General features: G+C 49.0%; 1 protein-coding gene across 1 annotated transcript in view; it reads left to right on the top strand.

Moving 5' to 3' along the window:
* Positions 1–1,574: 1,574 nt before the first annotated feature.
* Positions 1,575–16,469, top strand: part of LOC125425331 (ubiquitin carboxyl-terminal hydrolase CYLD-like) — a 23,784-nt gene continuing 8,889 nt past the window's right edge. Inside the window, exons 1-9 of the mRNA XM_048482945.1 lie at positions 1,575–1,698; positions 2,534–3,016; positions 4,252–4,530; positions 7,395–7,470; positions 7,944–8,152; positions 8,752–8,905; positions 10,408–10,471; positions 13,347–13,458; positions 14,752–14,841. Of these exons, the coding sequence (XP_048338902.1) occupies positions 2,552–3,016; positions 4,252–4,530; positions 7,395–7,470; positions 7,944–8,152; positions 8,752–8,905; positions 10,408–10,471; positions 13,347–13,458; positions 14,752–14,841 (1,449 nt within the window). The 5' untranslated portion in view covers positions 1,575–1,698; positions 2,534–2,551. The remainder of the gene's footprint in view (positions 1,699–2,533; positions 3,017–4,251; positions 4,531–7,394; positions 7,471–7,943; positions 8,153–8,751; positions 8,906–10,407; positions 10,472–13,346; positions 13,459–14,751; positions 14,842–16,469) is intronic.

The raw sequence follows: 16,469 nt of genomic DNA, 5'->3' as shown, positions 1-16,469 counted from the left end.
GGGGCGCCCGGGCAGCGGCAGCCTCAGGGCGCGTTGGGGGCGGCGAGGAGGGGCGCGTCGAGGCAGAGCCGGTGGCCGCGGAGGGTGCAGGCGAGGGCGGCCAGGTCGGCGTCGGGGGGCAGCAGCAGGTCGCGGCGGAGCTCCCGGTAGTGGTGCGCCAGGCGGCCGTCGGGCTCCCGCGTGCTGCGCCGCCGCCGGCCCCGCACCGTCAGCCGCCGGCCCTCCCGCGTCACGCACAGCTCCGCCGCCACGAAGCCCCACACCGGCAGCCACACGCGGTAGCGCCCCACGCCGCCGGGCTCCTGCGCAGCAGCCGCGCGCACCTCCGCCCCCGACGGCCTCTCCATCGCGCCTGGAGAGCCTCTTCTGGCCCTCGCGAGGCCGGCAGGGCCCTCCTGCCCCTCCCGGGACCGGCAGGCCGACGGGGGGTTTGGCCCCGACGACCCGGGCGCGCCGCCCCCTGCTGTGCGCAGAGACACGCCTGGCGCGCCCCGGGATTGCAGGACTGGGAGAGAGGGCAGCTGGCCACAGAGCAGCCGCGCGCGGGTGGGGTGGGGGGGGGGTGTAAGGTTCCTCCGCCCGCCCCCCCCCCCCGCACGGCCCGGTGAGACGGCTTTGCAAGGAAAGAGAGCACGAGGGAGAGACGCCTTTATAGCCGCACCTGGGCACGGGCAAGGGATGCGCCAAGAGGAAAGACCGGGTGCCCCCCCCCCCCCGCCCCCGGCAGACAGGTTGGGAGGCCCGCTTGAAATAAGGGGGACCAATTGACTTGCACGGGCTCCTTGGAAATACCTGATGGGAGCCCCAAAAAGGGAGCAAGGAAAATGCAGAATGGATGGCAAGAGGCTTTGAGACCCGGTAGACTACGCTGATCCTGAGACCACCGGTCCCAAACTGGAATGACCGCCTCTGGGAACAAGAGCTGTGCTCTGTGCACAGAGGCTGATGGGAATCTTAGTCCGTGAACCTCTAGAGAAAGGTGTCAAACTCGCGGCCCTCCAGATGTTCTGGACTACAGTTCCCATCATCCCCTTTGGCTGGCAGCACCGTTAAATCTGAGGGCCGTGATTCACCCGTTAGGAAGAACTAAAACCTCAGCATTCAGATTAAACTGCTCTAGAGGACCACAGTTGGACACTCTCTCTTCTAGGGGAAAATATGTTTATTGTATTTATTTGTTCAAAAGCTATTCTTAGCCTACCTCGCAGGGCTGTTGTTCAAAAGCAGAAGTGCCTGACGGGAGCTGCTCTGCCTCCCCACTGGAAGGCATTGATCATTGATACCGCGCGTCGAGCGCGCAGCTGCCCCCGTTCCCACTTACCAGCGCCACTACCGAAGCGCCTGCGCAGTGCAAACGTTCTCTGCCAAACCGAGAAGGGGCGTCGCCAAACAATCTCAGCCAATGAGAGAACAGTGACCCATCTCGCAGGTGAGCGAGGCAAAAAGGGACCTGAACGGGCATCGCGCATGCGCACGCTTCCGGAGCCCGTATTTCCTAGAGGGGCTCAGGTACGGAGCGGCTCCTGTCTGCGCGTGCGCAGTACCGATTGGGCGCCCCGCCCTTCGCTCTGATTGGCGACTGGGTGGGGAGTGGACGCTGATTGGCGCTTCTGGACTTGTGGTTTTCATTTCACCGGAAGGAGGAGGAGCGGCGGACGGCAAGGGAGAGGGCCGGCTGGGCTGCTGGTCTCCCCCCAGGTGGTTTTTTAAATTATAATTCCGAACTACTGTTTATTCTATTCTTCCCCATCCCTTCCTTCCTCACAACACCCCTGTGAGGTAGGCCAGTCGTGGTCCTTCTTATAATTTAATCAATTTACATCTCTCCCCTTAACTTCCCAATGGAGAGCTAAAGCGGCTGACAGCATTCTCCTGCCCCCTCCTGTCCTCACAACACCCCTGTGAGGTAGACCAGTCGTGGTCCTTCTTATCAAATAATCAATTTACACCCCTCCCCTTCACTTCCCAATGGAGACCCAAAGCGGCTGACAGCATTCTCCTGCCCTCTCCTGTCCTCACAACACCCCTGTGAGGTAGGCCAGTTGTGGTCCTTCTTATAAAATAATCAATTTACACCCCTCCCCTTCACTTCCCAATGGAGACCCAAAGTGGTTGACAAGCATTCTGCTGCCCTCACAACAGCCCCGTGAGGTAGGCTGCTGCTGGTTCTTAAAATGTAAGCTATTTACACCCCGCCTGTACTCCCCAAGGGGGACCGAAAGTGGCTGACAGCGTTCTCCTGTTGCCCTTTCACAAAGGACTCAAGATAAGCCCCAAACCAACACAGATCCACACCAGCGTAAAAAAGTTCTTGACTTAATTGTGGCAGAGAGCGCACCCACTTTCTCGGCTTTCCTGTGCAGATGTTAATTTGCAACTGTCAGATGATCTGTACCGTATTTTACATTTAAATATGTCTCTTAAAAACACAGCTCTTATTCCTTGTTTACTTTACGAGGCTGGCGTGGAATAGATTACATAAGCAGTCTTTAAATCAGCTGATGTGATTCCATATCTATTGTTATTATTTTAGGAGTGAAGAGTTGTGAAGATGACTTCCATGCTCCAGTCCTCCTCCTTCCCACTTTCTCAAGGGCATAAGAATGTTTATTACATCCTGATGGAAAACCAGCCCTATGGCTGCAAGCTATTTTGTGCAGGGAGCCTGTGCTACCTAAAAGAGCAGACGTACCTACGAAATATTAAAACCGACACTCACTTTTGGAGGTTTACCATGGTAGAGGATAACTCTGTGGTCACGATGTCTGTAGACATTCTTCACCCTCTGGAGAAGAAAGTGGCAGATTTCCTCATTGCTATCAACCACCCCCATGAGCGGCTGAACTGTTTTCTGGAAAAGCATTTTGTAAACTCTGCTATGAATGCAAGGCCAGGTCAGCGGGTCCTTGCAGATTTGGACCGACAGATATTCCACGGCACCCTGCGCTATATTGGAAAGCTAAGAAGCCCTTTGCCGTGTGGACTGTGTCCAATTTACTTTGGGGTGGAGTTGCAGGTAAGGAGGAGTTATTGTGATGCTTGTAGATGTGACTTGTGACCACACTTAGGCTGTATAGCAAACTTTAAGTATTGTGGGATATGGTGTAATCTGTGAGAAATACATTCGTTGTCTGGCTGCGTGCATCGTAGAATTAAGCCTGTGGTGTAGCGGAGAACGGGAGACTTGGCCCAGTTCTAAGAATTTCTCAAGTCTGGACAAGAAATCGCCTTAATGGCTCTGATGGGGTGGAAAGGTGGGATGCAAATCCTGTAAATAAATAAAATGTGTAGTTTGTGTTTGGAACCAGTGGTAGTCAGTGGAACTGCTCTCCAGGCTGGATAGTTGAATGAAGGGTGAAATAAGGTGTGTCTTTTTGTGCCAATGCATGATCTTAATCTGTTGTGTATAGCTCTCTTTCAGTCTTAAGATAAAGATGCTGTGCTCAGTTATATTAGAAATGCACCATGCGGCTCTCCAGATGTTCATGGACTACATTTCTTCCATTTCTCTGACAAAGTTCTTAAAGATACAGTATGAATGTAAATACAAATAGAAGTGTTAAGTTTACTAATTATATGCAAGATCAATATATAAGATTGGACACAGCCAGAGTGCAATGTGTGTATTTTTGAGTTTATTTAGGCTAATGCTGACATTGCACTCTTAGAGATAGTGGTGACTAAAGGTATCCTCCATGTTCAGAGACAGAAAACCTTCGAATCCCAATGTCCGGGGGCAACAATGAGTAAGGCCTCAGCCTCTGTGCCCTGTTTATTTCACCCTCCAGGGTAACTGGTCAGCCACTGTGTGGGGAGGGATGCTGATCCTCCTTGATCTGAGATTGCAAATGCCTCAGCAAACCAGATGCTCGGGAGCAGCAGCAGAAGGCCATTGCTTTAACCTCCTGCCTGTGAGCTCCCAAAGGCACCTGGTGGGCCACTGCGAGTAGCAGAGAGCTGGACTAGATGGTCGCTGGTCTGATCCAGCAGGCTCTTATGTTTCTTATGTTCTTCTTATGTTCTTATGGACTTGATGGACCGTTGGTCTGATCGAGCAGGGCTCTCCTGATGTTCTTGGGATGCAGCACTTAAGTAGTGAATTCGGATCTCATTGTGTTTTGTAATATTTGGTCCCTGTGTTGATGTTCTTAGTTGCCTCTTTCTGTGGAACGTGTGATTCTTATCTTATGAAATCCTTTCTGGCTTTGACCGGAGCTGAGGGTGCCGTGTAACTCTCTGCTGCTTCTCCAGGGTGATGGTGTTGGCAGAGGCCACTCTGATGGCTCTTATAACGGGACAGAATACTTCAAGTGTAAACCAGACTGTGGCCTGTTCCTGCCATGTAACAAGTTGCAGTTTCTAGGAGCTTCTGAGAACAAGATGGACCAGGAAGAGGAGCAGGAGGCCATCGAGGAGGTTCCAGTGAAAGTGGGGGAAACAGTTGGCTTCTATATGGATGATGTCTACACTCGAGCAGTAGCCATGTCTGTTTACAAGGAGGGTGGCAACTGGATGATTAAAGTGTGCCCGGTAAGAAAATCACTCCCCTGTTTTTGATCTTTTGGTGCATGTATTAAACTAATCAGCCTTTCAGGGAGGGTATGACCACTGCAAACGAAAAACTCCGTCTGGCTCAAAGAACAGCGTTGAAACTTATCCCTTTAATAGAAATAATGAAAAAGTATGTATCAAGTAGCCCAATTACCAGCAATAAAGAAAAATGCAAAACGTGGATAACACATTACAAACAGAAGAGGGATCCCCAAAATATATACTCAGCACTAAGCAGTGCGTACTGAGCAGCAGTGGCGTAGGAGGTTAAGAGCTCATGTATCTAATCTGGAGGAACCGGGTTTGATTCCCAGCTCTGCCGCCTGATCTGTGGAGGCTTCTCTGGGGAATTCAGATTAGCCTGGGCACTCCCACACACGCCAGCTGGGGGACCTTGGGCTGGTCACAGCTTCTCGGAGCTCTCTCAGCCCCACCCACCTCACAGGGTGTTTGTTGTGAGGGGGGAAGGGCAAGGAGATTGTCAGCCCCTTTGAGTCTCCTGCAGGAGAGAAAGGGGGGGATATAAATCCAAACTCCTCCTCTTCTTCACTACAAGTCTCTGTATAAATAATATCCCTTCAGTGAAAATCCATAAAGTATTGCAAGTTGGAAGGATTCCAATTGTCAGCTGTGGTGAGTTCAACACATTCAACCTTGGTTTTCAGCCACCACAATGATTATATACAGAAAGCGACAAGGGCCCAAAAATATGACTTCAAGAAAGTAGATGTTTGTATATTTTGGGATTCCTCTTCTGTTTGTAATGCGTTATCTACGTTTTGCATTTTTTTCCTATTGTTGGTAATAGGGTTATTTGATATATACTGTTTAATTATTTCCTTTAAAGGTATAAGTTTTAATGCTGTTCTTTGAGCCAGACGGAGCTTTTCTTTTGTAGTATCCTTACTGTTTCTGGCTCATCTTGCATACTGAGGGTACGGCCACTTTCCCATTCTGTGGCAGGGAATGGAAGGTAATGCCGATGATGCGGCTGAAAAGGGCCCTGTCTCAGCGACAGGAGTACATTCTTGACATGCATCAATTCTGGCATCCGCATCTAAAAATATTTCACACTGCAGGATTGCGCAAGATTTGTCCTGAGACCCCGGAGATCAAATTAAGCTTGGGCAGTGAAACTCCTCATACAGTCTCTGGCTCATTCTGTTCCTAGCTCAGCCATGGGTGTTTCTGAACCACAGTGTGATTTTTAGTTACCTGTTTAAAACATTTGTATGCTGCCTTTCTGCCCAGTTAGAGCTGTCGAGGCGGCAAAAATGAAAACGACGTTAAAAATAACATTTCAGTCCGCTGCAATGATTGCTGTTAGGTATTTAACTTCTTTTCTGGTGTTGTCTTATACCCTGAAATCCACCTCTTGAATTTTTTTTAATTTTTATAATCTTTATTAAATAATAATCAGCTGTACATGATCGTTCATCAATTAATTGTAGATAATCATACATTGTCTAACATGTAATTTATACATAACTTTTAAAAAGGGAGCATATGATAGTTATCTAATATATTCGATTCATATATCTTTCTCCTTAATTGCTCAATAACTCCCTCCCTCCCATTTCCCTCCCATCCTCCTACCCCACTCATTCACCCTCCCCTTTGACTTCCCCTCATTCTCCTTAAAATAATTCATCCTGTTAACGACTACTATTCTGCTCTATTAAGTATAACTATACAAAGACATTACAGATATTTCTTTATCTAAACTTAAGTTCCTTAAAGCCTAAAAAGAAAAGTTCAAATACATTTAATTCACCTCTTGAATTTTCATAGTATACTTCTTGTCTTAGTTATTCACGTTGCTGTTTAATTCTGCAATCCTAGTTCTCTTCTGAATGTCTCTTGCCTTGATAATCCTACAGGATCAACGTAAGTCAACATAAGATTTGACAGCCAAAAAAGGCCCTGTTGTGCTGTTCGTTAGTTTCAAGAGGGTAGGTTTCCAAAGGGTAAGAGCCAGCGTGGCGTAGTGGTTAAGAGCAGGTGCACTCTAATTTGGAGAACCATGTTTGATTCCCCGCTCTGCCACTTGAGCTGTGGAGGCTTATCTGGGGAACCAGATTAGCTCATGCACTCCAACGCATGCCAGCTGGGTGACCTTGGGCTTGTCACAGTTTTTCGGAGCTCTCTCAGCCCCACCTACCTCACAGGGTGTTTGTTGTGGTGGGGGGAGGGAAGGAAATTGTAAGCCCCTTTGAGTTTCCTTACAGGAGAGAAAGGGGGGATATAAATCCAACTCTTGTAGGTTGTGTTGGCCTACAGTAGAAGAGCTAGATTAAAGTCCCATAATCCTTTAGAGACCAACACAATTTGGGGGTGGAGTGGGGATGAACTGTTGAGGGTCAAGACTGTAAGTCTGTAAGATGCTACTGGGTTGACTGGTAGGTCATCTTGAGAAAGGCTAACTATAAGAAGAAGAGGAGGAGGAGTAGTTTGGATTTATATTCCCCTTTCTCTCCTGTAAGGAGACTCAAGGTGGCTTACAAGCTCCTTGCCCTCCTCGCCCACAACAAACACCCTGTGAGGTGGGTGGGACTGAAAGAGCTCAGAAGAACTGTGTCTAGCCCAAGGTCACCCAGCTGGCATGTGTTGGAGTGCACAAGCTAATCTGGTTCTCCAGGGAAGCCTCCACAGCTCAAGTGGCAGAGCAGGGAATCACGCCCGGTTCTCCAGATTAGAGTGCACCTGCTCTTAACCACTACACCATGCTGGCTCTCCGTGTTGTAAATCAAATACATTTGACCAAATGAGGCAATGATTTCTGATAGGATTGTTCTAATCAACTACCCCACTCTCCACTGAGTCTTGTGCTTTTCCACATATAGGAGGAAGAAGGGACAACGGATGTTTTTAGGGATATCCCCATGGACTCCGTGGTGAAGGAGGAGCTGCTTTCATCATGTGAGTTGGCCCTTGGACTTCCACCTCCAGAGGTGCTGTGTGAATTCACCTATTCGCTCCCTTTTCATTCTTCACAAATCTGAACTGGATTGTCGAAGGCTTTCATGGCTGGAATCACTGGGGTGCTGTGTGGTTTCTGGGCTGTATGGCCATGTTCCAGTAGCATTTTCTTCTGACATTTCACCTTCATTTGTGGCTGGCATCTTCATGAGCCTCTGAGGATGCCAGCCACAGATGCAGGCGAAACCTCAGGAGAAAATGCTACTGGAACACGGCCGTGTAGCCCGGAAACCACACAGCACCCCGCTGAACTGGATTTCCACATTGCCTCTTGATACACTTTTCAAAAGTGATAATCTTTTATCCGTCTCTCGTATGATTCTGGCTTTCTGCCAGAGCGGCACCAGCAACCGGGCGACGAAGCAGCGTGGCACAGCAGTCAGAGAATATTAGCCTGTCTTTGTTGCTTTCAGCGCTTGAGGTCCACAAAGACGGAGGGCCCCAGATGCAGCGGAAACGCGAAAGAAGCGAGAGCTTGGAGGACAGAGAGAACAAGCTGCCGTCCCTGGATGTGAATTCCGTCGTGCAGATAGACCTGGGCACGGGCAGTTTCGTCACCGGCACGATCCGCTGGATCGGCTACATGTTGGAAACAGAGCAGAAAATGGCTGGGATTGAACTGGTACGTGTAGGTGTTGGATACATGTGGCGTCACAATCTAGTGCAGAAGCAAGAAACTTTTAGAAACTAGGACTCATCCCTCCCCCTTCTACCTGTTACAGTCCAGGTGTGGTAGCGGGGATGGGCAGGTGGGGAGAAGAGAACTTGGCTAACCTTGCTCGCTGCAAGCTGAGCCGACCCGTGTTCTATTGTAACCAAGGATCAAAAGGAGGTAGGGCAGTCCAGGTAGGAGCAAACTCCACTCTGGGTGTGCTAGGTTGACTGAAAGGAACTGGTGGCATGGGGTTTAGAGGTGGACCAAGTTCTTTCTTGCCTTCAGAGCTGGGGTTGCCCAGGCAGTCTGCTTTCAACCCTGTCCTATCGCATATTCCCATTCTGAAGTATCAGGATGGGGAGGAGAGGGTGCCAGATTTGGGAGGCAAGTGTTAAAGCCACCCTGTCCAATTGTGGCAGTTGGAAACCCTCCACCAGCCCCCCTTGACCCAGCCGCAGGGCCTCTGTCTCCTTGCGCAAGAGTTATTTCAACCCACAGCCGAGGACCTCCCCCACCGCGCCCCACGGCTGCATTGCCTGCCTGAGAGATTTGGCCTTCCTTCACAGGATGAAGAGAAGGGCGTCTGTGACGGCGAATGGCAGGGGGTGCGCTACTTCACCTGTCCCACGAAGCGGGGCCTCTTCGTCAGCCTGGAGCAGTGCCAACCCGACATGCGCTTCTTGTGCAACGACATGCGCTTCCCGGAGCCCGTCGATTTCAGTAAGTTCCGCTCTGCCGGCTGAGATGTTCCGAGGGTCTTCTGTGATGGACGAAGTTGCTGAGGATCAAATAATCTGCCTGCATCTCCCAGCATCGGGGGTCAGCTTCTTTTGGCTTTGTTCTCCGCTACCGATCCATTACTGTGTAGGTCAGGGGGCCTCCACAGCTTCCCCAAGCTGCTATTATGTGCAGCATCCCAATATGAAGAAGAAGAAGCGTGGCGTAGGAGGTTAAGAGCTCATGTATCTAATCTGGAGGAACCGGATTTGATTCCCAGCTCTGCCGCCTGAGCTGTGGAGGCTTATCTGGGGAATTCACATTAGCCTGTGCACTCCCACACACGCCAGCTGGGTGACCTTGGGCTAGTCACAGCTTCTCGGAGCTCTCTCAGCCCCACCCACCTCACAGGGTGTTTGTTGTGAGGGGGGAAGGGCAAGGAGATTGTCAGCCCCTTTGAGTCTCCTGCAGGAGAGAAAGGGGGGGATATAAATCCAAACTCTTCTTCTTCTTCTCTTCTTTCTCTCCTGTAGGAGACTCAAAGGGGCTTACAATCTCCTTGCCCTTCCCCCCTCACAACAAACACCCTGTGAGGTGGGTGAGGCTGAGAGAGCTCTGAGAAGCTGTGACTAGCCCAAGGTCACCCAGCTGATGTGTGTGGGAGTGTACAGGCTAATCTGAATTCTCCAGATCAGCCTCCACAGCTCAAGGCTGACCAGAGCAGGGAATCAAACCCAGTTCCTCCAGATTAGATCTGTGACTCTTAACCTCCTATACCACTTCACTGCTCTCCTCAGTGGGAGAACTGCTGAACAACAAAGTGTCCTGTGTCACTTTAACAAGGTTATCTTGGTTATCTTTCAAGCTGCCCTTATGGTCTGTTTTGTCAGCTTGGTCCTAATGGTTTTGGTGTCATTTTGGACTTGACTGTTTTGGCTCCTGACCCGCTGAAAGCAGATTTTTTTCCCTTTTTCAAACATGTGTCCCATTGGCCTCCGGAGCTCAGCCATTTTAATGAAAACTGCTCTCTCATTCTCAGTTTCCCCTTGTTCTTCTGAATCAGTGCAGTGTGCTGTTTAATATGACTGGGGCCATTTTGAAAGGACCCTCCCCCCCCCTCCCTTTTGCGTGGCACATTCTCTCCCCTTTTGAAATGTTCTAAGGATGTGCACTATCGCGACAGATCTCCAGAATTTTTGAAACAGGATATGCCGTGAAAGGGCAGAAGCAAGCAGCCCTGTTTGAAACGCCACAGCTGGCGGAGAGCTGCTCAGAAGCGGATCGAAGCTTGAGCTATTTGAAACGCCTGTATCTGAATTGCTTTACTCAGAAGCGGGTAGCTGACGGATGGCGTGCAGTTTGGAGCGAGGGACGTGGCGTGATCGTGGTCCAGCTTGCTAACTTTGCTGCTGCATCTCTTGACACTAAAAAAAAAAAATGCCTCGTCCGGCTCCCCAGTCCTTGAGAATAAAATGCTATGTTTCCGTTTTATAAATTCTTTCCAGGTGAGCTGGATCGCCCGGAGGTTCTGAGCAACTTGCCCCCCTCAGGGGATGATGTAGCATGCGTGTGCTGCTTGTGATCCGGATCGCAGGGATCCAGGGCCACTGTAACTCCTGCTACATGGATGCTGCCCACTCTTCAGGTAGGGCTCCCTGCTTGGCATCTCTACGGGAAACATGCAGCTGACTCCCTTGGAAACAACATCTGATCCATTGCAAGAAATGGCACTCTCCTAATCTGTCTCAGAAAAAAAGATGTTAGTAGGGTTGTATATTTGTATAATCTCCACCACAGAACACAACATTCGGACCTTCTTTGTTTGTAGGAATGTTCCACTTGGATCCCTATGAATTGCAGTGGTGGCGTAACCTGTGCACAGGTGCCTGAGGTGGCACTCAAGAGCCCTCTCTGTGGAGCCGCGTGCAGTCGCCCCCCCCCCCCCAGTCACATCCTAGGCTGGCCTGGGTGGCTGGAGCTCCGAATATTAGCATTAAACCTAAGACCTAGTTTTGAGGAAGCGAGTGTAGGTAACCCTGTTAAAGCACTGTTAAAACCCCACTGATTTTCATGCAAAGAACTAAAAGTGCAATCCTTTACCTGGGAATTAAGCTTGGTTTGCTGGCAATGGGAGAAACTTGCTTCTGAGTAAACCCTCCTAGGGTGCGGTGGATTTACCAGTTGGAAGAGTTGCAAGGTTGCTTCAAAGAAACAAAGCCACCGACTTCTACCGAGTATGTAACGCCAGTAGCCTTATGGAACCAACCTTCAAACTATGCCATGTGCTTTACGCTTGACAATGATGCTGACTGTTGTTAAAAGCAACAACAGCAGCTTCTGAGGATTGGTGGAAGCTGTTCACTTCAATGGGGAAGTGGGGAAGCGCCAATCTTTTACTGCAGGAGTAAAAGCAGTTTGCTTTGTGGCAATGGGGCTTGCTTCTGAGTAAATCCTCTCTAGAATTAGAAGTGGATTCATCCCATTGGAAGAGTTGCACTGTTGCTTCAAAGCAAAGCCACTGGCTACCACTAAAGCTTACTCCGGAAAGTAATGTACGCCTCCGAGATAACCCGTTTTCTCTAAACTAAAAATCTCAGTATTAGGGATACATTGCTGCGTGTTGGCACTTCTGCGATAAATCACGTGGGTTTTGAGGTTGCAATTTGGGCACTTTCGGTCACCGAAAAGGTTACGCCATCACTGTCCCTAGTGCCTCGCCCTTAGTGCTTCTGGTGCCTAATGCCCCTGTTCCCCCCCAATTTGTTTTGTAGTTGTTTGATGAGCTATACATCCTTATGTATCAAAGTACCATGTTCAATAATGTACAAAATAATGGTTTCGACAACACCTGCATGTAGCAAAACTGATTGATAATTCTCATATATTTGTTTGGGACTACATTCTAATGCAGAAGCGCATGATACAGTTTTTCTTGATTACTGCACCTTAACTGGCCCAGCTGACATCTTTTTTTCTAGAGACCAGATTATACAAAGCACCAAATGTTCCCTTAGATCGGGGTCACTGACATGAATTAGCGTGCTGGAGTGCCAACCAATACCACTCCTGCCACCCACCAAGAATTTTTTTAGAAATTAGATTGATGCTCGGGAGAGACTCATTGCTCATCAAGGCTTCTGATTGGCCGTTGGAGATTAGATTTGCTGTGTTATGGATTTTCACCAAAAACGTTGCTTTGTAGATGCAGCTGCTACCCTGACATAAAGATCTTCATGGAGAGACTGTAGTCCAGCGATGCCAAGCGTGAACCTATAGCACGGTGCCAGGAAGGTGTGGGCACTTCGAACCCTCTCTGTGGGCATGCACACACAAAGTTCATCATTTGGGGGGGTGAAAAATCACCCCCCTCAAACACACACAATCTAGGCTGATTCTGTACTTGGGCCACTGAATGCGACATGTGTGCACTCGCGATTGAGCAGGGAGAAGAGTTCGACTGGCAGTGCCTGGTGCCTGCAATGCGTCGGGTGGCTGCTGCCTGAGGGGGGCACAGAGGAGGCAGAGATGCTAGAGAGGCAGGACTTGATGGCTAGAACAGGCTGGCCCTGCTCAAAGCGAGGGTGGAAGCGGAGGAAGAGGGGAGCCAAATGTTTTTTTTTTTTTCTAAACTAAAACCTCGGTATTCAGGTAAAATTGCTGGATTGGCGCTTTGCGATAAATAAGTGGGTTTTGGGTTGCAATTTGGGCACTTTCGGTCGCCGAAAAGGTTAGCCATCACTGCAGCTAGTCAAACTGTAGCCGCCATTTTTTTCTGGTTAACCTCCTTGCAGCAGCCATTTTGTGGTGGCTGTTTTGGGTGTGTGTCGACTGAGCGGTGTCGAAGGGCCTGCAAGGCATCACAAAGGATTGGGGAGCCCTTCTTTGGAGTTCCCATGAATCAAGCAGGATGGGAATCTACCCAATCTGCACCCCCTCAATATTACACAGAATTAAGATTGCTGCTAGATGTGGGCGTGAAGGCCCAGTGAGGGAAAACTTAGGAAAAAATGACAGGGGACAAAATGGGTTTTATTATTTTTTCCCTCTGATGATTTCTCGGATGGAACAATTGGGAAATCTGGAAGACAATTGAAAAACAAAAGCAAACACTCCTCTTAAGAAATATTGACATGTTGTTGACAAGCATGGGTCCTCTCTTCCAGCGATTATTATTGCGTAATGGTTAACAGCAGGTGCACTCTAATCTGGGGAACAGGTTTGATTCCCCGCTCTGCCACTTGCGCTGTGGAGGCTTATCCTAGTGGACCAGTTTAACATGTGCACTCCAGCACATGCTAGCTGGGTGACAGCAGGCTAGTCAATGGAGCTCTCTCAGCCCCTCCTACCTCCACAGGGGAAGGGAATAGGGATTGTAAAGCCTTTGAGTCTCCTTACGGGAGAGAAGGGGGATATGCATCCAAACTCCTCTTCTTTCTTCCTACAGCCTCTTCTCTTGTACTTCTGTGCTGGACTGCATGCTGTTCAAACCCTCCCCTCCGCCTGACAGACGCATTCAGAAGATCCTCCGGGACAAAGATAGTCAACCCGCTCAGACGGTGAGTAGTTTATTGTCTCCCTTGCGTCCTAGAACTGCATCCCCCTCCCCAGCCCCCCAGTTCTGTGCATTTTAGATTCCACATCTTTGTGTGTTCTGCTTCCATGAACACCATGCGATGCGTCTTGATTCTTGGGTGACAAAATTTGCATTTTCCCAAGGTGAGAAACTTTAAAATTCAGATAGTTTCAGAGGGTGGCTGAGTTGGTCTGTACTAGAACAATCATAGTAGAGTTCAATTAGCAATCACAGGGAGCCAGCAAGATTTTTCAAAGGTATACACTTCTGAGAGTCAAATCTTTGTTATCTGATCAAAGAAGGCTTTGACTCTCAAAAGCATAAACAATCTTGTTGGTCTCTAAAGTTTCCTACCTGACTCGTTGGTCTCTGAAGTTCTACCTGACTCTCGTTGGTCTCTAAAGTTCTACCTGACTCTCGTTGGTCTCTAAAGTGCTACACTGACTCGTTGGTCTCCTAAGGGTGCTACCCTGACTCTCGTTGGTCTCTAAAGTGCTACCTGACTCGTTGGTCTCTGAAGTTCCTACCTGACTCTAGTTGGTCTCTGAAGTTCCTACCTGACTCTCGTTGGTCTCTGAAGTTCTATCAGACTCTGGTGGTCTCCTAAGTTCTACCTGACTCTCGTTGGTCTCTGAAGTTCTACCCTGACTCTCGTTGGTCTCACAAGTTCTACCGGACTCTCGTTGGTCTCTGAAGTTCTACCTGACTCTCGTTGGTCTCTAAGGTGCTACCTGACTCTCGTTGGTCTCTAAAGTCCTACCTGACTCGTTGGTCTCCTGAAGTTCTACCTGACTCTCGTTGGTCTCTGAAGTTCTACCACCTGACTCTCGTTGGTCTCTAAAGTTCTACCTGACTCTGTTTGGTCTCTAAGTTCTACCTGACTCTGCGTTGGTCTCCTAAAAGTGCTACCTGACTCCGTTGGTCTCTAAAAGTTCTACCTGACTCTCGTTGGTCTCTGAAGTTCTACCTGACTCGTTGATCTCTAAAGTGCTACCTGACTCTGCGTTGGTCTCCTGAAGTTCTACCTGACTCTAGATTGGTCTCTAAAGTCCTACCTGACTCTCGTTGGTCTCCTAAAGTTCTACCTGACTCTCGTTGGTCTCTAAAGAAGTTCTACCTGATACTGGGTTGGTCTCTAAAGTGCTACCTGTTGGACTCTAAAGGGGCAGAACTTGAGTTTTTATTGCTGCTCACAGGAAGTCCCTCCCAGCTGCCATCTTTTTTGCTCCAATAGTCAAGATCCCCTCTAGCTCATCCTCTTTCCTCCCTTTCTCAGGGAAAGGCTTACGTCTCTAGTAAGCGTGATGAACCTTCGGCACCACCCTGTGAGGAAGACCAGTGTTCAGTTTTGCCACTTGAGGAGAAGGTGGGGCTGACTGCTTTGTGTTTGTGCCTCTGTGCAGTTTAGCGGTGTTACCAAGACATCCTTGGGCGGTGCTGTGTCTCACTGATAGTTGTGGAGTGTCCTCCTCCTCCTCCTCCTCCTCCTCCGTCTTCCTCCTCCTCCTCCTCCTCCTCCGTCTTCCTCCTCCTCCTCCTCCTCCTCTGTCTTCTTCCTCCTCCTCCTCCTCCTCCTTCTCCTCCTCCTTCTCCTCCTCCTCCTTCTCCTTCTCCTCCTCCTCCTCCTCCTCCTCCTCCTCCTCCTCCTCCTCCTCCTCCTCCTCCTCCTCCTCCTTCTCCTTCTCCTCCTCCTCCTCCTCCTCCTCCTCCTCCTTCTTCTCCTTCTCCTCCTCCTCCTCCTCCTTCTCCTTCTTCTTCTCCTACTATTACTACCTACTATTTACTAGAGTTGTGCGATATTCACAGTTCGATGTTCGATTCCATCGTTGCTATTTACCTTTCCTTTCTCTCCTTTTGTCCATACTTTCCGTTGTTGTGTGTGTGTGTTTGAGAGGGATAGGGTTGGAAAATCAGAAGTTCCATCAAGAACTTAATAATGCATACGATGTGTTGGTTTTAGAGCATATTGTATTTTTTATGATATATTATTTTACATTCTATATTTTTTATGGTGCATATTTTATGTGAGTGTAAAGCAGCTCTGGGCTTCTAAGCTACACTGAAGGGAGAGTGGCAGAAGGAGATAAATGTAAATGAATGGAGATTGAACAAGTTAAATTAGTAGTAATAATAAACACTAATTTAAAAAATAAATAAATAAGAAGGAAGCTAGAGCTGCCCATGAAAGATCTTCAAATCAACAAAAATCCAACATCTGTGTGAGAGATGTGGTGGACATTTTTAGAGCTCAGAATTGTAACAAAGGGCCCAACAACCAGCTAAAGAACTGGCAGCTGTGATATTAAACAAGAATTAAATAATACTAATAATATTTGGCATAGGGAAATGCCTTTTTGGTCTAACGAGGTGCTGTCTTTTTTTGTGATTTGGCCAAACAAAGCCCACGTTCTTTCTTGTTAAGACCAGCCATAGCTGTATCAGAGTTTTGCTCTGTTGTTAACTAAAAAGCACAAGACCTTGTTTGGCCACGTCTTGTTCAGACATCACTGTACAGCATCAAGATGGTAAAATGTTGTGGTGCCTTTCTGACTTCAAAATTCAACCACGCTTTCCTTGCTTGTGTGGCTGATGACACCCCCCCCCCCAAGCCCTTGATGTATATTGTCAGAAATAATAAAGAAGCTCAATCAGCTAGCTCAGGGGTGTCCAACTCTGGTGCCAGGGGCTGATGAGAATCGTAGTCCACTAACATCTGGGGTGCCAGAGTTGGACACCCACAGGCTAGCTGATTTTGCCCACCTCCCTAACTGCACCCTTTTAATTTGTACAAAGCAACCCTCCATGCCTGGTGGGTGCCCTCCCTCTCCTCCCCCCTCCCTCCTCCCTCTCTCCTCTCTCCCCCCCCCCTCCCTCTCCCTCCCTCCCCCTCTCTCTCTCCCTCCCTCTCCCCCTCTCTCTCTTCCTCTCTCTCTCTCCCTCTCTCCCTTTCTCTCTCCCTCCCTCTCTCTCTCTCCCTCCCTCTCTCCCCCTATC

Source organism: Sphaerodactylus townsendi, unplaced genomic scaffold (genome assembly GCF_021028975.2).
Source record: "Sphaerodactylus townsendi isolate TG3544 unplaced genomic scaffold, MPM_Stown_v2.3 scaffold_29, whole genome shotgun sequence".
NCBI lineage: Eukaryota > Metazoa > Chordata > Lepidosauria > Squamata > Sphaerodactylidae > Sphaerodactylus > Sphaerodactylus townsendi.
This window is presented reverse-complemented; position numbering and strand designations above follow the sequence as displayed.